We start from the raw sequence: 25724 nt of genomic DNA, 5'->3' as shown, positions 1-25724 counted from the left end.
GATTTAATAATAACCCAATAATTAGTAATCTAATAGATTATTCCAGTAAAGTAATCTTCTATGCAGAAGAAAAGGGTGCTCTTATCTATTTAGAAAGAAAGAAAAGAAGGAAAGAGCACCTTTTTCTTCTGCACAGGAGATTACTGGATCCCTGGTCCTTGTTTACTTATTTGTTCATGAGAAAAACCATGGATAGCTGTCAGAAGCCCCTTACTTTGGTCCTGGTTTCATTTCACTGTCCTATAACCTTGGGCAAATCACAGTTGAAGAGAAGGAGCCATTTTAATCAATGAAATATAGATAATCTATTTAGGTTTCTTCTAGTTCTAATATTTCAGAATGCACAACTGCTTGGATATGTTATGAAACTCAATGAATAAATATGGTTAAGACTGTGGACAGAATGTTTGCAACAGGAAAGAAGCTACATAGACACATGTAGTCCCTGAAGTCTGTATTTTAGTAAAAGAACTCCTACTCACCACTGCTCAAATGAGTGTGCCTATTCATGAAAACATTGCCCATGGTAGAGAGAAACCATTGAGAAGAAGTTGCTTATTCTAACCATTGACAAAAATGCTCCTTTATCAAACAGAAAGATTTTAAAGGTTGAAAATCTAAGATTTCTATAAGGGTGCTACCAGAACTCAGGATGAACTGAGTATGTTTTATATTTATTACAGTGGAAAAAAAACCTTTTGCCACTTTTAATTTTGAAATAATTTAAAACTTACAGCAAATTTCAAGAACAGTACAAAGAACTCCTGTGTACCCTTTACATGGTGGTTATTCCATAATTGTTAACACATCATCATGTTTTTCATTCTTTTTCTATATACACATATTTTGAATAACACTTTAATGAAATAACTATTTTTTTAAATTCTAAAAAATGGTGATAATATATGTCCTGTAAAAATGTGAACTCATTATAAAATAAGATTTATGATTTGAAATCTATTTCTTCTTGCATTTTCTATTCAAAGCTGATATTGATGATCCTGTTAGTTTTTATGTTAATGTTAATAGCAAGTCGCAGAGAATGCTGGCCATCATTAACTTGAGATAACACAAGTCATTAATTCAGAATTTGACAAATAACCTAATGAGAAAGTATTTTGGAAATTCCTAATAAAATATTCATGTTTTATTTTACATATATTTTATTAAAATTTGAAGAGATGAGTTTTAGAATATTTCTCCCTTAGCAGCTTCCTTATTCAGAAAAATATATACTAATGCATGCTAAGATGAAAATTCCAATTTAGTCACTTTTTGTATATGATACCTGTTTCTCAAAACCATTTAAGAGATGTAAAGGATTTTACAGATTTATATTGTATTAATAGGTATCAGCTTAGAATAAGGAGGCATTCAGATTAGAAATTCAGAAATACAGTGTTCTATATATTAGGATCTCTTTCACCTTAAACTGTTTTTCCATTACTATCATGTTTAAATCTTTACCAAAAAATTGTATTTTGGTTTGTCAACAGTATGCTCTAATCTCACGTGTAGAAAATGACAATACTATCATATGGATCTAGGCTTTGAACTATGTATTTCACTGAGAATTACTTTTTATCAAAAATTCTAAAAATTTAGCCAGGCATGATGGTACACGCCAGTAGCCCCAACTACTCAGGAGGCCAAGGTAGGAGGATGACTTGAACTCAGGAGTTCGATACTACAGTGAGTCTTGATTGTGCCACTGCACTCCAGTTTGGGCGGCAGGGTAAGACCCCAACTCAGAAAAGGAAAAAAAAAAAAAAAACTTTTAAGAATATCATTAAACTATCAAAATAAGTACCACAAATCCCCACATCACATTAAGGGTGTCGACCAAGCTTCACCAATGAAAGAGAAACAGACTAAGTGTGCTACGCAGCTGCTTAGCAGGGATGAGGAACACAGAGCCAGAGAGGCCGTCTGTGAAGCCAGAGGGAAAGAAGAGCAACAGGTCCACAGCCCAGAGTTGCTGCCAGGGCCCCGACACAGCTCCAAACACCCAACCACGTGGACATCAGCTGCCATCTTCAGTGTGTGAAACTTTTAAGGAATATTTAAATGTGGTCTCAGACAATAACCTAACACTTGGTCAAGCACTTAAAAAGGAAGATTTGTTGTATTAAAGGCTTCTCAAATGTATTTGGCTGCTTTAACATTTAAAGGAAATGCTTATTACTTGGAGAGCTAAAATGGGACAAATGTTACATTTACACACATATGACTTAATAGGCAAGAAAGTTGGACTTAGACTTCACACTTTTGAGCAAAACAATGGGAAGACCCTGATAAGGGTTTGTTTTTAATTGTCCACACATTTTTAAAAATCAGATGACTGGTTATTTTTACTTTATAATGTAAAAAGTTTTGAAAATGTAGGTATTTTATATTAAGTGAATTTTTATTCTTTGTAATTGCCACAAATTATGGGTTGGAGCCCACATTTAAAATCTCAAACACTGTAAACTTTAGGATGTGAACAGCTGGAGATGACAGTCATACACATTACTTTCTGCAAGAGAAGCCAGAGCCATAACTGCAGTTACTGTTTCCACTATGCGCTGTAAATAGTTTCCTGCTTCTAAAATGACTTCTGACATTCAGTTCTAAACCCATGGGTGCATTTCTAAATGATGCCTGTAAAAGCTCATTCTTCTACAGAAATAAATAGTAATAGCTCATTTTAAAAACACACTTTAGTTCAGTTAATAGTCAGATGTGCTGCTCTAATGGGTGAAGAAAGCTTATCCAAAATACAAATAGGCACATATAAATAAGCGGAGTGAATCTTCAGGATTCTAGAACAATACTCTGTAGCGTCATACACATGTTTTAGGTGCTTACTGGCCCTTAAGAACAATGGCATTTGTTCCAATTCAAAGTCATGCCCAGGATTGACCAGTCCTTTGTGTGTGCTCTCCTTGGTTTGAAGTGTAAACTTCTAGGGAGCAGGGATCATTTCTTTTGTATGTTCTATACCACAATGATGATACCACAGTGCAAAATGAAGACAAAGGACAAAAACCACCACTATAGCAGCAGCATGAGAATACTTTTGATAAGGTATGTGCATTTCTCATGTGGGATTCTAATATGAGGTAGGTGATTCCAGAGAACTTCAGTCCTTATATCACAGTTTGATTACTGTTGAGCTCCCTTTCCCATGAAGAAAACCAGAAAACAAACAAAACCGAAACCTTGGCTTTATATTTATCGTGGAAATTCAGTGTGAAGGCTATTGTGAGAGACATGCTTTCCTTCTTGGAAATGGGATAACTGCCATTTGAGATGCAAACTAAAAGCCTCTCAGAAAATGGAAGTTGACAATGTATGACACAATAATGGTGTACGAATGTAATAGCAAAGGCTGAAATATGAATACTATATTCATGGAATTGACACAATCGAGAGTAAATTATATACTTTTCAGCTGCAACTCATTTAGAAGAGTTTGAGTCTTAAATTTTAAAATAATTACAGCTCTACTTCTTGGCTGATCATCTTCTATTTGCAGGATGGGAACATAGATTACCATCTGATTTTCAAACTATTGTTTTCAGATACAAATAGTATCTTTAGATTTTATTAAAATAAATATACATAAAATTATTCTTCTAGTACTGGGAAACTGTAAAAGCTTCAAATACTATGAAATATCAAACTCCAGAAAAATTTTAGGAGCTACATATTTTACACATAGAAAAATAATGCTTCTATACACAAGCTCTCTTAACATTCTAAATATCTAGATAATAAGGAAAATAAAGGGATGCAAATTGGATGCTCCAGGTGGTTATTAAGAGATTCTGAGGCATATAGTAACTGTCCATAGGAAAGTAGGTTATGAAGAGAAAGGAGGTATAGCTGCCAGTGAGTGGATAATAGAAATTCCTGGAATTAGGAAAATGTTTCAAAAGTAATACAAACAGTTGGAAACAACTCCAAGAAACATAAAACTATCTACTCTGCATGCTATAGATTAGGCCACCATTATAAATTCTTTCACTAAAAATATTTAATTGTAGTTTATTGATCTTTTTCTAATGGAAGGCAACGTGAAAATGATATTCAAAATACCTTTGTAAATAGCTTCCCTGGAGTGTCCCACTCTCTATTACGAATATACTGAAATTGGACTAAATAGGAAAACACTTTCAGCAGACTGTTATTTATGTTCTAGTGCTGTAGAACTGTCAATAAAAATAATGTTTATTGGTTTAAGTAAGAACAGAAGTGCTTCACCTGTAAAGGTGCTGCCCAAGGCTTGTGCTGAGATCTGGCCGGATCATTTGTACATCTCATGAAAGTGAGAACACTATTTCTTTCTGATAGGCAATAATGGCTCTATTAAACTAAGGATCTCTCAGTTAGGTCAAATCTGTGATTATATTCTACCAAAAAATGTAGACCATGACTTTAATTCAAGATTTAATAGCAGTTTCTCATTTACAGAAATTAGTGTAAGTGTGCTCTGTGTCTGTGATAGTTAATACATACAGTTAGTTAGCTTTTCTTAGCTACATTTTCAGCCTTCACCTGGGTGTTAGAAAGAAAAAACAAGTACACTCACGTGTTAAAATCAAGAGAGTCATTGACTAATTCTGTATCTTCTGGATAACACATTCATCAATCTGATCATACTCAACTGCCAATGTCTACTTCATAAAATTACGAAGCAGAAATTCCTAGGTAGTTACTCTAGGAAGTCACCTGAAAATACTGGAAATTGTTTTAATTCCTCAAAGTGGTTTGTATAATCCTGGATTCTAGTTGATTTTTTTTATTTTGTTGGGGGAAATTTTGAGTTTGTTTTATTTTGAAATCCTCTCAAGAATATCTTAAAGGGCTTTATAGAATAATTGTTTAACAAGCCCATAGACAAAAGAATTAAGAGCACTGGGATCATGAATGAAATTCAAGGCAAGCAATCAAAGCAACTTGTAGGCCAGGCTTGGTGGCTCACACCTGTAATCCCAAAACTTTGGGAGGCTGAGACAGGCAGATTGTTTGAGCTCAGGAGTTCAAGACCACTCTGGCCAAAACAGTGAAATCCCATCTCCATGAAAAAAATGCAAAAATTAGCCAGGTGTGGTGGTGCATGACTGTGGTCCCAGCTACTTGGGAGGCTGAGGCAGGAGGATTGCTTGAGCCCAGGAGGCGGAGGCTGCAGTCGGCCTATATTGCCCCACTGCACTCCAGCCTGGGTGACAGAATGAGACTCAGTATCAAAAAAAAAAAAAAAAGCAATTTGTAAACTGTAACATTTTATAAAAAGTGAAAAGCAATAATTATTGAAATATCTGTACCTTGGTTAAGGCTAAAACCAGAGTCTACCCAACCACCAAAAGAACAACAGAGGTCTTCCAATGCAAGTCAGTAACTCTTCAGATGAGCAATGCATGGGGACGCACCTGGTCCCATAAAGCTGGCAGTTCGGATAGATATTATCAAACAGTTCAAACCAAAAATTTTGTACTTGTTTTGGTCTCTGGCTCAAATGGATGCTGTGAGTATTGTGAAGCATTAAAGCAGGGCAACATTAGTTTAATTAATACTCATTGAGCACTTGCTACACATCAGCCTCTAAAAAGACAAAAAGAATTAAGACACAGTATATGACCTAAAGGAGTTTACAGTCTAGTGAGAAAGACAAAAATGAACTAATGACTAATGAGATGAGGAAGGGCTATTCCAGGGGAGTCGGGAGGTCAGAGCCAGATACACCTCAGTGTACCAGATGGGGAAGGAAGAAACGCAATGCAGTGAGTGCTGAACATGCTTTCAAGGAGCTTGGCTGTGAGGGGAAGAGGACCATGCTACAGAGATAAGCAGAGTGTAAAAGGGTTTTGTTTTTTATTCTGTTTGCTTTTAAGATTTTAAAGAGATTTCTTCACATATCTAGGCTATGGGAGGGCACCGATGGAGAGGAGTAGAGAAGGAGACAAGAAGAGGGAGACAGGGAGAGGGAATTAATATCTGATGGAACATTCTGGGATAGATGAAAGAGAGCTGAACAACTAGATACGGTCTTAAATTTATGTCTTCTTTTGGCTTAAGAAGTGTCAAAATCGCAATGTTTTATTTTATGACCACAGTTTTCAAAATGTAATTCCAAAATAAATTCTTAAGAAGCCTAAATATTTTGAATAAAATGAAGTTCATGTACCTCTAATCTAAATGCAAAACAATATAATATTATTTGAAGGAGACAAATGACATACTGGATGATATTAAATATGACTCTTTTAGACGTAATAAAATAATTAAAATATTTTTAGTATTACAGTTCATCAAATGTGATTTAAGTAAGTCTGATTTTTCTCTACGGAGGAATATTTTTTGAAGTTGATTCATAAATTACACATTGTACCCTGTACAAAATTATCATTTCATGGCATTTGCATCAAACCTATTATCTTATGTTCTGTTGCCTAGCTACTGGAATTCTGAAGTGTAATGGCTTTCAGATGGATATTGAAATTTTAAACAGAATTTCAGCTTATGTAGTCTACAGAAAGAAAAACTGTTGGACATATCTGTTTACTTAAATTTTCAAAGGAAATTTCTTTGTTTACAAAGGCTCAGAATTGTAAGTTTTGGAGAAGAGTGTACCGATTATCAATGGAGGACATTTAACATCACATATGAAGTCACACTAAATTCACGCCAGTTTTTTTGTTTTTATTTGTTTTTACTATAGACGTGGAGATAACAAAATCTTTTCTTTGTCTTTCTAAAATGTTTAAGGCTTTAAGTCTATGGTTAAGGTCCTGCTTCATTTGTACAAGTCTGCTTATAATACACACATGCATGCATCTTTATAGTAAGTACTTAGACTTACCTGTTCCCATGCAAACACATGTTGATTATAATAATACTGAATTTGTTCATTTGCAATGTTAATGCACAGCTGCTCGAAGGAATTTTTTTTGAAATTTTCAAAGCCAAATATATCAAGAATGCCAATGCTCAGTTCATCACCATTCCCACTAGAAGAATTGAAGAGACATTATTTTGAGTTATTTCCTGAAGAGGTAATGTAAAACAGGGAATCTTAGAGTTACCATTTGTGATTGAGCTAAGAAACTACTATAAGAACATACACTTAGAGTGAAACTTTCTTAACTGAAATAGTTTCTCTCCATAGCACATAAAGATAATGGCAGATATTGATTTTTATATGAAAATGGAACAGTATTTTCTTTGAACTATAGAAACTACTCTGATACTGTTATATACTGAAACAAAAGAAACTTTTTCTTCTCCTAAGAACAAAGTCACAGGCTTGAGTGAGTCAGGAATTACAAGAACAACCTGGGTAGCAATTAGAACACGGCAAAAACATATTCAATAAAAACTGTCCCAGAAAAGCAAAAATTCTGTTAAAAAGTATAGTTTTTCATTTTAGGAGAACAATTTTGAAAATCTTACTAAAAAGATCTTAATTATTTTAAAGAATTGTTATTGTTTTTGGATCATTTGCTCATAATTTTTTAATATAGAACAAATGGCAACCTGGAGAAAGATACAAATACATAGGGATTATTTTTGCATTTAAATACTTTAAAATACAATTAGATTCTATTTTACAATTAAGTATTTCAAATACATTTTTTTTTTTTACTATTGGTTAAAAGGTTTACTCCTCCCCAAAGAAATATATACATTGCAGAGTTATGTTGATGTGAATTTTTAAAAGAAAGTACAAAAGCTTCTCGTTGTGTTCGTCATTTAGGTATTCCAGGGTTACACTTAGTATTATGTAAAGGAGTGATTTGGAAATGACAGTCAGCAACTGCACACTGTGAGCTGAAGGATTCGCCCTACATTTGGAGGAAGCAACAGAATTCAAAATCCAGGCTGCAGAATACTTTAAATATGTGCTGGGATGGACAAAAGGAAAGCTATCTGAGTATTTCTGAAAGTTCTTATTTTGAATAATAATTCTGTATTATTTTATGAGGCAAGATGTCTAGTTAAAACTTATGCTGGTTTAGTAAAGATTATTATCCTTTTACAATCTCTTTGCCCCACAGGATCCCACAGAGATAAATATTTAACTCACTGCATAAAAAAGTGTTAGAGCCAGGAGGGACCTTACAAATAATCCAGTTCAGAGATTCTTAAAGTAGGATCTGTTAATGGCTTTCAAGAGGACTGGAATCATAAGTGTGCAATATTTTCATGGGGATATAGAAATATATCCAGTTTTTATTTTTAAGTGAAGGAAATAGGCAGTTTTCAAGACATTCTTAAAAGGCTCCAAGATACACCCAACAACTAAGACCACTGACTTGTCATTCAAGGCCTTGTTTTTTTTTTTTTTTTTTTTTTTTTTTTTGAGACGGAGTCTCGTTCTGTCACCCAGGCTGGAGTGCAGTGGCGCGATCTTGGCTCACTGTAAGCTCTGCCTCCCGGGTTCAAGCGACTCTCCTGCCTCAGCCTCTGGGGTAGTTGGGATTACTGGCACCCGCCACAATGCCCCGCTAATTTTTTTTTTTGTATTTTTAGTAGAGATGGGGTTTCACCATGTTAGCCAGGATGGTCTCGATCTCCTGACCTTGCAATCTGCCCGCCTCGGCCTCCCAAAGTGCTGGGATTAGACGCGTGAGCCACCGCGCCAGGCTCAATGCCCTTATTTAACAGTTGAGGAGGGAAAGACCCAGACAAATGCAGTAAGTTGCCCAGTGTCCCATAACGAGTTAGTGGCAAAGCCCAGCATACAACATATGCTGTTTAAAAACTTAGTGTACAACTTAACAAAGTTGAACTACATTATTTCAAATGGTCTCCCTTTAGTTTTTAAACTTTCTGTAAAAATTTTTAAAATCTAAGAGTTGGATGGTTTTCATTAGTGAATGGAAAGGAAAGTTGCCATTTAATATATTTAGTATATGTACATTTAGTACACAGGCTACAGTGGATATAGTAGATCCCCTTTCTGGGTAGGTACCATTTAGTGCCAAACATGCAGATGATAATTAACAAAATGAGGCCAAATCTCTAAATATCTTGCCTACATTTTCTGGAATATACAGATAATAAAAATCCCTGAATTTGTTTCATTTTCATATGAATGCTTGACATAATATAGATGACCGTACCAGAACATACAACCATTTTGACCATTACATCATAATGGGAAAATGGTATAGATGGTACCCAGGAGGTACAGAAGCAATTTTGAGAGACACAAAGTTAAGAACATGGAGAAATAATGGATAAGCTCTTAGACAGTTTGACTATACATAGTATTATGGTGCGGCATGTATTTTAGTGAAAAAAATAATGAATTGCATACTTGAAATGTGTATAAATGGTCTTTTATGCTTAGTAAGCAAGTGTGAATGAGGTGATCTTATGGTAGGCATCCATCTTGCTTTTCCACATGCAAAATGGCATTTATCACAGAACAAAGCTTTAGATGTAACGACTTGTGTCCATGTATAAGCCCTGCCTATAGAGAGCACTCAATCAATGGTGGCTGTAATTATCTTGAAGAAGGAATGATCTAGACTTACAGTCAGATAACAATGCTTACATCATGGCTCTGCCATTTACTATTACCTACGTTTATCTAGTGCATTTCTGAACCAAATTTCATTGGAGTTACAGTGAGGCTGTAATGGCATTACAGTGAGAGTTAAAATGTGAAAATAAAGTTTTCCTTTATCTTTAAGGTTTAATTTAAACCCCCAAAATAAAAACAAAGAACTGCTGAGCTGACATTTTATACAAGCATAAAATAGTATATGCTTCATGGTACAACTTCTAATTTAAAAAACCTATTAGTTGATAGTAAGATATCACATTTTAAAAATTCACTTTTTATTGTGTTATTTATGTTGCTACAGGTTTTATGTTGCAGCAGTTTAAAAGTGTTATAGTTAAGTGTTAAGTGGCATTATGAGGTGGAACTACTAGGAAGTGAAGCTTATCTACTAAATTATAATTTTGATAATTTAATTATATCAATTATAGAAACATCTTGAAAGAGATCTATACAAAACAATCAATTAGAAAATAGATTTACATCACCTGACATTTGGGAAAAAATGTTTCTGTAAAAATTTTTACCTTGGTGATGAGTCATGCTTCAACAAACTGTTAATGCAGTTGACTATCCAACTAAAGAGACGTCCATATAAGGTTTTAGCCATGGCATCCCTGACATCGGTAGCTTTTTCTACAGTATTGGGTCGTATAATTGTTTCTCCTCTAGTGACCACACAGTGGGAGGTGAGAGCTTCTTGTAGCTCATCTGCCTGAATACAAAGCAAAGAAGCACCTGAAAAACAAACAGATGCATTGTTAGAAGAAATTATGGCAATGAGGTCACTCCCCCAAAATGAAAATGTCTTAATCTGCCTTCTTCAAATGATGTGAATTAAATGTGTGGAGATTATGTAATGTAAAAATACAATACTATTCAACATGAGTCCTATGTCTCTTCTTGATCACTTTTCTCAACTTTTCTCAGCTGGTTAAACTTAGGCTATTGCATGTTATAACACAACCCAAATCACACTGGCTGGCAGAGGAATACAGCTGCACAAGCAAGTGGTTGTTTATGTGATGTCAAACATACTTTCACTAAATTATGCTAAATAATTTTAAAATATAATGAATAGCTTTGGCATAATTTGGATATCATTATTACATACACATTTTCAAAATGTAGAAATTAATTGGAAGGTTACATAGACTTCAGGGGTATACCTCAATAAATGTATTTCAAGTACCTTCTGCAATACACAACAGAAAGAGCATAAACTTACCTTGACATTCATGTACTTATACTTGACATTCATGTACATATCATCCTACTTTTTAGTTTCATACTTCAATTACTAAATTATGTCAAAACCGGATGCTTGAACAAACATTTATTTGGCATTTAATGGTGATTACATTTCATGGGGAATTTAAAATTAATAACACTTTAACTCAGTGAACAAAACTCATTTTTGAATATAATAAACATCTTTAACCAAAATTATTACATGACAGATTGGCTAATTTTTCAAATCTGTTGTTCTTCTTTTAAAATATTTTGAACATTTTAAATTTAACTTTTAGCACTTGTGACAAGATGTTTCTTGGTTATGTGCTAAGATTGTTAAATCCTATATTTTTTCATATCGTGGAAGTACTATAGGCTCATTGCAGAAATTTTACCTTCTAAGTTAACATTCTGCATTTCTTTCCTTCCAGGCATATTTACTACCATTAGTCTGTACAAACATTTTATCTCATATAACATCTTATGCATTTCCCATTTTGTTCAATATTGTTTGTAAATATACTTTAATTTGCACATAATATTCTGACAAATACGATAATATAGCAATAATTTTTAAATTGGTGGATGTTTAAATTGTTTCCCTATGTTCAAAATTGTAAAAAATGCCAGTATAGGCCAGCCGCAGTAGCTCACGCCTGTAATCCCAGCACTTTGGGAGGCCAAAGTGGGTGAATTACCTGAGGTCAGGAGTTTGAGACCAGCCAGGCTAATATGGTGAAATCCCGTCTCTACTAAAAAAATACAAAAATTAGCCAGGCATGGTGGCACAGACCTGTAGTCCCAGCTACTCGGGAGGCTGAAGTGGGAGAATCGCTTCAAGCCAGAAGGCAGAGATTGCAGTGAGGAGAGATTGTGCCACTGCACTCCAACCTGGGAGACAGAGTGAGACTCCATCTCAAAAAAAAAAAAAAAAAAAAATGCCAGCATAAATATTTTAAGCACAAATCTGTGTTCATATTTTGTACTATTTTCTTAGCATAGGGCAGCAATTTTTCAAAATATGTAAATATGTAAAAGCTTTTTTTTTTTTTTGAGACATAGTCTCGCTCTGTCATCCAAGCTGGTGTGCTACAGCACAATTACGGCTCACTGCAGCATCACCTCCTGGACTCAAGAGATCCTCCTACCTCAGCCTCCCATGCAGCTGGGACCACAGGCGCATGACAACCTACCTGGCTAATTATTATTATTATCTGGTAGATGTAGTGTTTCACCATGTTGCCCAGGCTGGCCTCGAACTCCTGGGATCAAGAAAGTTTTTTGATATATTCTATTTAACTGCTCTTCAAAAAGTCTGAACAAATTACACTCCTCTCAGCCAAAGAAAACACCAATAATTTCAATTCAATTTCATGGACATCAGGGACTATCATTTTTCTAAAATAGTCAATTTGATAGGAGAAAATGTTTTTTATTTATTTGTAATTGATTCCTAGTGAAGCTGAATACTTTCTTCTTTCATATTTTTATTGGTAATTTGTGTTTCTTAGTTTGAAAATTGCAATATTTTCATTGATATGTTCATCTTTTCCTAATCAATTTATATGAGACTCTTCATAGCTTAAAGAAATGCTTTGATATATATGTTGTAAATATTTTCCCTTAGTTTCATTTGTACTGCAATTTTATTTATGTTTTCTTTTTTCAGTATAAAAGTTTTAATTTTTATGTAGTCAAATATCCATTTTTTAAAGAAAATCATTTGTGCTTTTGATTTTCTACACATAAACTTCTTCAAGTCCTTTCTCCCCTCAAAATTACATAAATCAATTCCAGTCTCTTTTACGATTGTTTTGCATTTAAATGTATGTATGTTTGGAATTCATTCTGGTATACAGTATATGAGAATGATTCAAATTCCTCCTCCCCAAAATGGTTAGCCAGTTCTCTACAATACTGATTCCCTAGTGATTTGTAATGCCATTTTTGGTAATATACTTTGGATCTGTTTCTGAACAGTGTCTCCCACTGATCTGTGTGTCTATTTCTGTCCCTACATTGTTTATTTATTTGACATAGATTTATTGTCTACTACATGCTAGGCATTTTACCTGGGGATATATTGCTAAGTACAATACTTTCTAAACAAAGCACTAGTCTTGATGATCTTTATCCAGCAAGAATGGGAAGCCAATCAAGAAATTTAAGCAGGAAGAGAAAAGGAGAAGGAGGAGGAGGAGCAGAAGGAGAGGGAGGGGGAGAGGAAAGTGGAGAGGGAGAGGGAGAGGGAGGTGGAGGTGAAGACGGAGAGGGAAAGGGGGAGACTGAGAGAGCCCACTGATACATGGGTTATGTGGTTTCTGAAATAATCGTGCAGAATGACCTGGAAAAACTCAATTTTTGATGTGATATGAACAAATGGGAGGTCACTTGTTCAGGTGAGAGGTGATGTTGTTTTTCATGAGAATGGCGACAATGATGATAAAGAGAAGTGGTCAGATTTGAGAGACATTTAAGGGACAAAATGGTCAGAACCAGTGCTTAATTGAAACAACACTTTTGTAAAACCATATGGAAATGCAGCCTTGGTTTGGACATAATTCCTTATAACTTTTCATTAAAGCATTTTAATATAAATTAATAAAGTTTTAACTTTCCATGAGTGGTTATTCCAGAAAGTACGTTAATTAATTTCAATGATATTCATATTAATATCAACGTTTTGTAACCTATATGACTGTCTTCTCTTATGCAGAAATAGGTTCTCAATCATCAAAATCATTTTTTAGTATGGTTGTTTCTAGGTATACTCTTACCTACAACCCATCTCTATTGCAACTCATTCCACTGGCTGCTGCTAGTTCTTATGAATATGATCAGATGTAAGATTTACAACTTATCAATGGAGTTGTAGGGTTATTCCTTCTACTTCTGATAAGTTAATATCATACATGCCAATTAAATTTTTTATATATGGAAAATTAGAACGTGTTTTCTTGAGGTTTCCAGGCACATGCCAGTCACTACAAGCCAACTCCATACACTTTTGCTACTGTATTCCCACACTGGCTCCAGAGACACAGTGGGATAGCATTTATAGGGATGTTGGGGACAGGTCCAGACCAGGATAATTTGGCACTTAGCCCCCTAAAACTATCCCATCTCATTCTGTTCCTGAGCATAAATCAGGAAAAAGTATATAAATTAAAATTTGTATCATGATTCTCTATTTTGTGTGTGTGTGTCTGTGTGTGTGTGTGCGTGTGTGTGTTTGTGTTTTGAGACAGAGTCTTGCTCCGTCACCCAGGCTGGAGTGCAGTGGCACAATCTCAGCTCACTGCAACCTCTGCTTCCTGGGTTCAAGCGATTCTCCTGCCTCAGCCTCCTCAAGTAGCTGAGACTACAGGCATGCGCCACCACACTAGGTTAATTTTTGTATTTTTAGTAGAGACAGGGTTTCACCATGTTGGCCAAGCTGGTCTCAAACTCCTGACTTCAGGTGATCCACCAGCTTCGGTGTCCCAAAGTACTGGGATTAGAGGTGTGAGCCTTTGGGCTGGGCGTGGTGGCTCATGCCTATAATCCCAGCACTTTGGGAGGCCGAGATGGGCAGATCACGAGGTCAGGAGATAGAGACCATCCTGGCTAACACGGTGAAACCCCGTCTCTACTAAAAATACAAAAATTAGCCAGGCATGGTGGCAGGTGCCTGTAGTCCCAGCTACTTGGGAAGCTGAGGCAGGAGAATGGCATGAACCCGGGAGGTGGAGCTTGTAGTGAGCCAAGATCATGCCACTGCACTCCAGCCTGGATGATAGAGTGAGACTCTGTCTCCAAAAAAAAAAAATAATAATAATAAAATAAAAAAGAGATGTGAGCCTCTGGACCAGGACTGATTCTCCATTTATTATTATTAATGAAACAGCAAATATGGAATTATGAAAGTGTGTGCCAATATTAAAAATAAAATAACAGGGCATAGTAGGTAATACTAAATAGAAAAAAGCTGTGCTGTTGCAGATATTAATGGAAAACCTTAAATTACTGGAAATAATTTATCAAACTCTACTATTAAGGAAAACTTGATTTGAAGCAAATACTATGACATGCTTCTCTTGTGTAAAAATGATTGCAAAATTAATCAACCCAGGATGAATGAGTGTAAAATCCATCTAGTATGAAAACATACAGGTCTTTATTACTTGTAAAATGATATAGATGTTAAATCTATAAGACAATAACATAATTCTTTTTCAGATCAGTTTACTGAATTTTAACTATACTATCTGTGCTTTTATATCGAAATGTAAATAGCTCCCAAAATAGTCATAAAAGCCTAGTCTTTAGAAACATTTTCTACAGTAATCAGTTAATTTAGAAGCGTGAAGATGTTTTAAGTAGTGGACTTTTAAATTTTAATTTTACACACATTAAATCTGAGTATTCTTTTAAGGATTCTAGGTTAGCACAATTGCTTGAAATGATCCTTATGTGATACTTATGGTATGTCATAAGACTTTGAAAGATTTCAGTTTTGAAGAGAAGATAATAAAACTTACAGTTCTCCAGGGCTGTATGATTAGAAATGTGGCTCTTGTCAATCTGGTGTTCAGATGCCACAGAAGAAAATTCAATGTTGCCAACATTCAAGATTGCAGCCAGTATACTGTATATGCTTCCAAGTTGCTGAAACACACCATAGAAACATTAGCGTCATTCTTCCCTTGAGTACAGCCAACCAGTGACTATGACTGGGGACAGACAGGGAGAGAACCCTCAGGCCCTATCATATCTGTCCGTAGACTATGATAATGCCACACTGAGATCCAAGTAGGCTCATCCTCTTTCATTATTTTAACCTCAGAGGTTAGCATAGTGCCTGTTACCCAGTAAGCGCTTAAAAATATTTTATAAATGCAAATATGAATAAAAAATAAAAATGAGAAGCTGTTCTCAGAGGAAGTAGAAATGCCTCATTCATTAGGCCATAGATAAATCTATCCATGCAGAACTGAATTTCAGAACTTAGTGTGGTTGTTACCATATGGATTTTCCTTGAGGCCATCTTAAAAGTGAGGCTATATGTGTGAATAAAGGAGAGCTAAGAAAGAAAAATCAAAAGATCCCAGGACCAAAACCAAAGGATATGTGTGGTTTAAATGTAAGCATAAGATTATTATTATTTTTTCTTTTTTGAGACAAGGTCTTACTGTTGTTCAGGCTGGAGTGCAGTGGCACTATCTCAGCTCACTGCCACCTCTGCCTCCTGGGCTCAAGTGATCCACCCTCCTAAGCCTCCTGTGTAGATGGGACTACAGTTGCATGCCACCATGCCCACCTAATTTTATTTTTGGTATTTTGTAGAGACAGGGTCTCGCCATGTTGCCCAGGCTGGTCTCGAACTCCTGAGCTCAAGCGATCTGCCCATCTTGGCCTCTGAAAGTGCTGGGATTATTGGTGTAAACCACTGTGCCAGGCCACATAAGAATTTTAGATGACAGCGTAGAGTTTATAGCAGTTATTACTTCTTTAACATACATTCCTAATTAAGGTACATCAAATTACATTCAGAAACACATATACACACATATATGATTCTTTTTGGAGACACCGGAGGCATTTGTCAAGGAGTCTGTGGTAATTCTAGCTCTTCAACTATGTTCATGGTACAGTGAAATACAGGAAAGAGGCAAAATTCTTTACTGTTTTTACAGGTTGCTGCATCTATTCCAGCCCAGCTCCTACACTTAACAAAGGTGATTATTCCATTCACTCCCATATTCCAAGTCCAGATAAAAGCTGGATATGAAAAAACATCTTCAAGGACATACATTTACTCATACATAATAAATATATATGTAGTAAATATATAAACAACAAATATATTTGTTGAATGAATATATATGTGGGATACCTATTCATTGATCTAATAAAAACATATTTTATGCTGGGCACTGTTCTAGTCTCAGGTAATTCAGTAGCAGATAGGCTAAAGATCCTGGCTTCCTTGGGGTGTTCAGGCCATGCGGTGGGGGGAGGGGCAAACAGTAGGAAAATAAGCAAATAAACAAACATGATATGTTCAGAAAAAAAATTACAAGGGCTACGAAGAAAATAGAGCTAAGAGGTGCTAACTTAATAAAGAGGAGAGTTCCTGGGAAAGGAGAGGCAGACTTTTTCAGTTAGGAGGTCAGGGAAGGTTGTCCTCAGAGGAGGCGATGTGGAAGTTGAGGCCTGAATGACAGGAAGTCACCAGACATGAACTATTCTAGGCAGAGGACAGCAAAGGCAAAAACCTTCCTAGAAGAAAGAAGGAAGACCCACGAGGGCTGGAAGAGGGTGAAGATGAGGAACGGTACAGTAAGAAATCAGAGAGGTGAGCCTGGGCAACACCACCCAGGCTCCCTGGGCCAACAGAAAGAGCTTGAGCTGGGCACTGTGGCTCACACCTGTAATCCCAGCACTTTGGGAGGCCGAGGCAGTTGGATAACTTGAGGTCAGGAGTTTGAGACCAGCCTGGACAACATAGCGAAACTCTGTCTCTATCTCTACTTAAAATACAAAAATTAGCTGGGCGTGGTGGCATGCACCTGTAATCCCAGCTACTTGGGAGGCTGAGGCAGGAGAATCACTTGAACCCAGGAGGTGGAGGCTTCAGTAAGCCGAGATCGTGCCACTGCACTCCAACCTGGGTGACAGAGTAAGACTGGGCTGCCAAAAAAAAAAAAAAAAAAAAAAAAGCTTTGATTTTGTGCTAATTGCCAGAGAAAGCTACCAGAGATTTCAGAGTGGGAAGCAACATTATCTTTTGTGTTTTAAATGGATGAATCTAGTTATCCTGTGAAACAGAGTGGATTGGGGCAAGACAGAAAACTCAGGAGGCTACTGCAGTGGTCTAGGTGAGAGGTAACAGTGACTTGGATATAACAGTAAATGGTAGAGATGGAAAGAAGTAAATGCATGTAGGGTGTATTTCAGAAGTGGAACAATACCTATGCTGACAGATTAGATGTAGATAATGTTTCTAAGGAAATTCTGGTAAGGAATTAGCATTTGTAATATGCATAACTTGCAATGAAGCAACCAGCATGGGCTTTCATGGCTTTCAGGTGGAAAAATTCATACAGCATCTGACGTTGTGCTGTATTTTTCTGGAGGAAACTATAGGCCTTAGAAAAAAACAAACAACCTTATTAAAAAGTGGGCAAAGGATATAAACAGACACTTCTCAAAAGAAGACATACATACAGGCAACAATCACATGAAAAAAGCTCAAGGTCACTGATCATTAGAGAAATGCAAATCAAAACCACAATCAGATACCATCTTACACCAGTAAGAATGGGTATTATTAAAAAGTCAAAAAATAACAGATGCTGGTGAGGTTGTGGAGAAAAAGGAACGCTTCTACACTATTGATGGGAGTCTGAATTAGTTCAACCATTGTAGAAGACAGTGTGGTAATTCCTCAAAGACCTAAAGACACAAATACTACTTGATCCAGCAATTTCATTACTGAGTATATACCGAAAGGAGTATAAATTGTTCTATTATAAAGATACATGCATGCATATGTTCACTGCAACACTATTCACAATAGCAAAGACATGGAATCAACCCATATGCCCATCAATGATACATTGGGTAAAGAAAATACATTGGTACATATACACCATGGAATACTATATGGCCATAGAAAAGAATGAGATCATGTCCTTTGCAGGGACATGGATGGACTGGAGTCCATTATCCTTAGCAAAATAGCACAGACATAGAAAACCAAATACCACAGGTTCTCACTCGTAAGTGGTAGCTAAATGATGAGAACACGTAGACACATAGAGAAGAACACCACACACTGGGGCCTATTGGAGGTTGGAGGGTAGGAGGCATGGCACAGGGTAGGAGGAGGGAGAAGATCAGGAAAAATAACTAATGGGTACCAGGCTTAATACCTGGATGATGAAATAATCTGTACAACAATACCCTATGATACACGTTTCCCTATGTAAACAAACCTGCACAGGTACCCTGAACTTAAATAAAAGTGTTTTAAAATGTGTTTTTTTACCCTTGATAAGGATGTTACCAATGTAATTAGTATAAAACTGGTCTATGAACTTGGAATGTATAAAATGATGCCGAATTCCATCATAAAGTTTAAGGGATTGGTTGAATCCAGTAAAACAGTGAAGAGGCTTGGCTGTATATAGAGTTGCATCTCCAAATCCTGCCTACCCAAACCCGCAGAAAAGTTCTTCAGAGGGGTTATAATGAAAATTGAGTAGGAGTAACACCTGAAATATGCCAAGTGGAATGTATGATACGCCAGGTAACACAAGTAAATATCAGCTGAAAGGTACATCTTGGGGTTCCCCATCTGGATCTGATGAGAATAGACCCAGATCTGTGGCTTGGATTAAATGACCTTAAAATAGTCGTTCTCAATTGTGGGGAAAGGGGTAACAACTCTGCCCTCACAGGACATTTGGCAACGTCTGGAGACATTTTTGGTTGTTACAAATGGGGTTGGAAGGCTACTGGCATCCACAGAGTAGAGATCAAGGGTGCTGCTTAAACATTCTACATTGCATAGGAGAAACCACGCAAGAATTACCTGGTCCCAAATGTAAATAGTACTGAGGTTGAGAAACCTTGTCCCAGAAAAAAGCAGGATCTAGATTTTGGAGAAAGTTTCAAAATTCTTTCTCCCCAAAGAATAGTCCTGAACTTTTAGTCTCAGCTCAGAACCCCAGGAAAATATAAAAAGAAGAATAGAGATATTGAAGTAAATGAAATCTGTAGTATCTGTTGTGGGTTGAATTGTGTACTCCTCAGATTCGTATGTTGAAGTCCTAAGTCCCAGTACTCAGAATGTGGTCTTATTTGGAAATAGGGTCATTGCAAATGTAAATAGTTAAGATAAGGTCATTCTGGAGTAGGGTGGATTCCTAATCTACTATACTGGTGTCTGTTTAAAAGAACACCATGTGAAAAGACACACACACACAAGGAGAGCACCAGGTGAAGACAAATTTAGGTGGAGATGGGGTGATGGACCTGCAGTACAAAAATACCAATGATTACTGGAGAACCACCAGAAACTAGGAGCAGAGCATAGAACAGATTCTCCCTCACAACCCTCAGGGGAAACAAACCCTGTCCACATCCTAATCTCAGACTTTGAGCCTCCTGTGCTGTCAACAATACATTTCTGTGGTTTAAGCTACAAAGTATATGTTAGTTTGTTATGGCAGCCCTAGCAAACTAATGCTTTTTTTTTGGTTAAATTTATGAATAAGATATGTAATCTCGGAATAATCAGTGTGTTTATTCTTAAATATCTAAAACTTAATATGTGAGACATAGTAAAGATCATATTAGTGACATAGTAAATCCTCTGACAATTAGTCTTGCGACTTAAATTTAAATACTTATTTGGTATAACACTTATGACCTTAATTTGAAAAGCAGAACATATTTTGATTGCAAACTGCATTCAAATGTAAACGATAACTTGATTTACTACATTAATAATTTTGAATTATTATATCTTCTTAGGCACTAATAAGTTTAAGTGGATAAGAAGATTTGGTAAATTATTAGAAAGTTTAGAAAGCACTTATCAGTCCTTGTAAGCCTGCTCTGTCCATCATTTGGAGCATTCAAAAGACTGAGATGTACTGAATTTTTATATAAGTTCAAGTGTTTAAGAGAATTTCGTTATGTTTGTTTAGAGAAATGTAAAGTTATGTTTATGAGTTAAATGAATAAAGAACTGAGATTTTTTTTCTATTCTTATACAAAAAACTGTTGGATTCACAAATTGAATAAAATGATGAGTGAGCAGAACTTAAAATTTTAAGAAAAAATCTAGATATAGATACATGGTTTCAAAATCATTAATACATATACTGAATTAATTAAATATAAGCAACTGTAAATTGTCCTTTCTGAGCACAAGCATGCCTTCTTTGGATATTAAAAACAACTACCAGGTGAACTGCCTGCATTTAGTTGCATATTTATCCGTCGAGGTGAGGGTCATACCTAGACTCAAAAGCATAATTAGGGCACAGCTTGCCTCTGGTATGATCCTCTTCTTGACCAGTCTCCTTGCCTCTGGTCTTGCCACTTGCCAATCCGTTTTCCATATGGCTCTCAGAGTGACTTTTCTAGCAGGCAAATCACATCATCCTATGTCTCCAGTTAAAATCCTTCAGTGGCCCCTATTCCCCTAGCAATAAAGCTCCAGCTTCCTACCAAGGCATTAGAAGGAAGGTGCCACATCTTCCTGTGCCTGACTGCCTGTCCATTATCATTTCCAGCTAGTTTTCTTTGACATATTTCAGCCAAACTCCTCATAGGTTCCCAAGCATTCCATGTTATTTTGTTAATTTCATGTCTCAGTTCTGGCTTACGCTGTTCTTTTTTCCACTCCAGACTTCATGTTTCCGTGAAATTATCTGCTGTCATAGACTTGACTACCTTTTATTGAAATGATGCCTAGTGTATATTTCTTCTATCAGATTACAAACTTACTGAGGACAGAAACTGTGACTAATTCATATCTCTAGTTTTTAGCACAGGGCCTGGTACACAGGTAGTACTCAATAAATGCTTGTCAAACTGTTTTCTTTTGTTTCAGTCAAGTGACAGTAAAATTTCCTTCACTTTCAAAACAGAATCTCTCGTTTTACGTCTATAAGACTCAATCTGTGCCTCATTGTTTCTATTTACTTTTCTCAAAATTTTTTTATAAATCTAAATGTCCCCTTCTTTTGGTGTCAAACTGAAAGGTGACAACATGCTAGCAGCCTTCACTCTTGGCGCCTCCTCGGCCTCTGGCAGTGCTTGAGGAGCCCCTCTCTGGGCTGGCTTAAGCCGGAGCCTGCTCCCTCTGCTTGCGGGAAGGTGTGGAGGGAGAGGAGCCGGTGAGAAATGGGCTGCGCGAGGCGCTCGCGGGCCAGCGCAAGTTCTGGGTGGGCGTGGGCTCGACGGGTCAGCACTCCGGCCGAGGGGCTTAGCACCTGGGCCAGCAGCTGCAGAGGGTGCGCCGGGTCCCCCAGCAGTGCCGGCCTACCGGGTACTTGATTTCTCACCGGGCCTCAGCTGCCTCTCCGTGAGGCAGGGCTGGGGACCTGCAGTCCCCCATGCCCAAGGCTCCTGCCGGGCCCAAGCGACGAGGGCCCAAGTGATGAGCGCTGCCCCCTGCACTGCAGGGCCCGGTCCCATTGACAGCCTAAGGGCTGAGGAATACGGGTGCCTGGCGCGGGACTGGCGAGCAGCACTGCCTGCGGCCCTGGTGCAGGATCCACTAAGCGAAGCCAGCTGGGCTCCTGGATCTAGTGGGGACTTGGAGAACCTTTATGTCTGGCTAAGGGATTGTGGATGCACCAATCAGTACTCTGTGTCTAGCTCAATGTTTGTAAATACACCAGTCAGTACTCTGCATCTAGCTAACCTAGTGGGGACTTGGAGAACTTTTCTGTCTGGCACTCTGTGTCTAGCTAAAGGATTGTAAACACACCAATCAGCACTCTGTGTCTAGCTCATGGTTTGTAAATACACTAGTCAGTACTCTGTAAAAATGGACCAATCAGCTCGCTGTAAAATGGACCAATCAGCAGGATGTGGGTGGGGCCAGATAAGCGACTAAAAGCACACTGCTGGAACCAGTCACTGGCAACTCTCTGGGGTCCCCTTTCTCAGTGTGGAAGCTTTGTTCTTTTGTTGTTTACAATAAATTTTGCTGCTGCTCACTCTTTGGGTCCATGCTGCTTTTTTGAGCTGTAACACTCACCGTGAAGGTTTGCAGCTTCACTCCTGAAGGCAGCGAGACCACGAACCGACTGGGAAGAACAACTCCAGACACGCTGCTTTTAAGAGCTATAACGCTCACCAGCGAGACCACCAACCCACCAGAAGGAAGAAACTGCGGACACATCTGAACATCTGAAGGAAGAAACTCTGGACACACCATCTTTAAGAACTGTAACACTCACGGTGAGGATCCGCGGCTTCATTCTTGAAGTCAGCGGGACCAAGAACCCACCAATTCCGGACACAAAACTTTGCATCCTGAGTGAGTGGTTAGATTTTTATGAGAACAAAAAATTCTCATTAAGCCAGTTTTTGGTCCCCCCCCCCCCCCAAAAGCCAATTAACTTCTCTAAGTAGCAGAGCCCTGTGGTTGGGAAATATATGATTTCCTTTTCAGTGATTTTGTTTTGGGAATGGAAGCAACAGTCAATGCAGGGTAGACTGATTTTGGTGTCCAGAGTTGTTTTGACAAAATGTGCTAAGTCGTTTCTTAGGGCCTCAACCTATACCTGATGCCTAACTGATACCTACGTGAGAGAGGACTGAGAGAACAATGACCAGACTGCAAAGTAGGTGGGGGTCATCATGGACCAGGACAAAGTGGCCCAACCCTGGCAGATGTGGCACTACCCAGTCTACTCCTTGGAGCCACGGTGCAGATGCTCCTGTTGAGAAAGGACAGGGAGGCAGGTTGGGGTGGAGGGCGTGTGGGGAGGAGTGGACCCAGGATGGGATGTTACTGCAGTTCACATACCAGGCAGATAAGAACTGATGGGAGAGAAGGAGATGCTTTGCAATTAGCATTTGCAGCTGCTGGTACGTGAGATATTAATATGTTCTCTATTCTAGGTTCAATTCTGCAGACACTTAAAGCAATAAAATGGCATGAGCAATCTGCAAAGACTAGAAGGAAATTAAGTGCCCCTCAATTTTAGTCATGAAATCATAGAGTTGGAAGTGACTCAGAAATTAATTATTCCTTTCTCCTCCTTTTACTGGTAAATAAGCTTAGACCAGAAAGTTTAGTTGTTGGACACACAGCCAGAAATAAGCAGTGTCAAGGACTTTAGCCCAGGGATCTTGACTCCCTAGCACAGAATTATTTTTATTTTACCAGCTACCTCCTTGGCCCTGTCGTTTAGTTCAAGTCATCAACGTTGGCTAAATCATGGCATTCTGGAATTGTAATTTGTTTCATGTTTTTTGAATGAAAAAGGTATCAAATTATTTTTAAATTATTACAAATGACAAACCAAATGGAATATACATACCCTTCGATTCTGATCAAAACCTTTTTTTTTTTTTTTTGAGACGGAGTCTTGCTCTGTTCCCAGACTGGAGTGCAGTGGCACAATCTCGGCTCACTGCAACCTCCGCCTCCCGCGTTCAAGCAATTTTCCTGCCTCAGCCTCCTGAGTAGCTGGGATTACAGGTGCACACTGCCACACCTGGCTAATTTTTTGTATTTTAAAAGAGACGGGGTTTCACCGTATTGCCCAGGCTGGTCTCGAACTCCTGAGTTCAGGCAATCTGCCCGCCTTGGTTTCCCAAAGTGCTAGGATTACAGGCGTGAGCCACCGCGCCTGGCCTAAAACCAATTTTTAAAAATGAAATGAGTATTTCATGGAAATTCGTTACTTTTTGTGATGCTTTAAAATATTTAATTTCTTTCACAAATATTATTTGATCTTCCCTAAAGACATAACTAATAATCCAAAGAAAACATGCTAGCATGTGATTTTTAGACTATCACGAGAAATGAAAGCGCAATTAAAACAGAAAAAAGGCATTCTCATCTTAGACATCAGATACATAAATTTGTGTAAAAAACCCCACAAAACTCCCATTATATGGTAAAAATTGTTTCTAAATGAGACAAGCTACTCATTGAATCATCAAACTACTATGAATCATCAAACTACCAATCATTTATGTTAAAACTATGGCAGGGAAATGGCTTAGGAAATCATATGGTTTAACGGTTTCAGAGATTTCCAATGGTGTTATTTTTAGAGAATATCTGATTTTGATTTTCCTGTCATTCCTTTGGATTGTGCTGAATCACAAATGCACACATGAGCTGTAAACTCTGAGAGTATTTAAAGGGACACATACACTGGGGGTGCTGTCAACACCAATGAGAAAGATCAGGAGATAAAGTGAAAGAAAGAGAGACTGTATTGGAGAGTCACTCAAATTGTGCTGCAGTAAACTGTGAAGGCTGCATGCTGTGCTTAGAGGATGTCAGAATCATGCCACTTATCTTGATAATAAAAGTTGCCTTTTACTATCAAAATAGAAGCAGCTACTGACAAAGAACATATCCAAGAAAACCAATAAAATAGCATAAAAAATCAATACTGGGGATAAAAAGGAAGTAAATACGCAGTTTAATTCTACCAAATCCCAACTGGGACAGTTTCTGCTTTTAGATAGGAGGCCACCACGCCCTAGGAGAATCACCTTGAACTGGACTAAAAGTCTTCCCAAAATACCTAGCAGTGGTTGTGCTTCAGATCCAAAAAACAGATGTTATGTTTTCCTTTATCTTACACTGTACGTTTAGATGTTCAATAAGCACTGAATATGTTTAAATTTGGAATATACAGTTTGAAATAAATTATATTTGTCAATAGATGCTAGCTGCAAAACTCATTTCATTTTAATGTTAGTAAACATTAGTGTTACTAAACCAAGCAAGAGAAAGTAGTTGAGCCAAATATAAGTGAAACGCTGCCTCTAACGAGTGGGACTTCTAAGTAAACAAACCAATTAAACATGAATCCTTGCTTCTAAGATAGCAAAAGTGAATGTGTTAAGAAGCAGATCAACTCTGAAGACAAAAGGCAGAGAAAAGAACTAGGAAGAGGCCCAGCCCCTGGTCACAAGCAGGCACTGCCTTGCTTGTTATACATCTTCCAGTTAGAAGGATGCCCTGAGCTCCTATTAGCTGCTCCTGTTTTCCCCTAACCAGGCATCCAACAGAGCCAGGCCACAGTTCACAAGGAGCATCTACCATTAGCAACACTGATCTTATGACCAAGGATTGATGAAAAGAATGACTGCTGTTTTTTTCTTTATTGACTGAATCCCAAATAAATTGGCTCTGCTTTAAGAGCCAGGACACTGAGTGCTTGAATCAGCTTGTCTC

General features: G+C 37.5%; 1 protein-coding gene across 7 annotated transcripts in view; it reads right to left on the bottom strand.

Annotated features, from left to right (window-relative positions):
• Positions 1 to 25724, bottom strand: part of MYO3A (myosin IIIA) — a 261924-nt gene that overhangs the window by 77394 nt on the left and 158806 nt on the right. For all 7 annotated transcript variants that reach the window (XM_008002560.3, XM_008002567.3, XM_073018805.1 and 4 more), the window contains 3 exons: positions 15310 to 15436; positions 10084 to 10294; positions 6848 to 6995 (listed from right to left, as the gene is read on the bottom strand). In XM_008002560.3, coding sequence (XP_008000751.3) covers positions 6848 to 6995; positions 10084 to 10294; positions 15310 to 15436 — 486 coding nt within the window. The remainder of the gene's footprint in view (positions 1 to 6847; positions 6996 to 10083; positions 10295 to 15309; positions 15437 to 25724) is intronic.

Source organism: Chlorocebus sabaeus, chromosome 9 (genome assembly GCF_047675955.1).
Source record: "Chlorocebus sabaeus isolate Y175 chromosome 9, mChlSab1.0.hap1, whole genome shotgun sequence".
Lineage (NCBI taxonomy): Eukaryota > Metazoa > Chordata > Mammalia > Primates > Cercopithecidae > Chlorocebus > Chlorocebus sabaeus.
The sequence above is the reverse complement of the archived record's forward strand: the minus strand, read 5'-3'. Positions and strand labels throughout refer to the sequence as shown.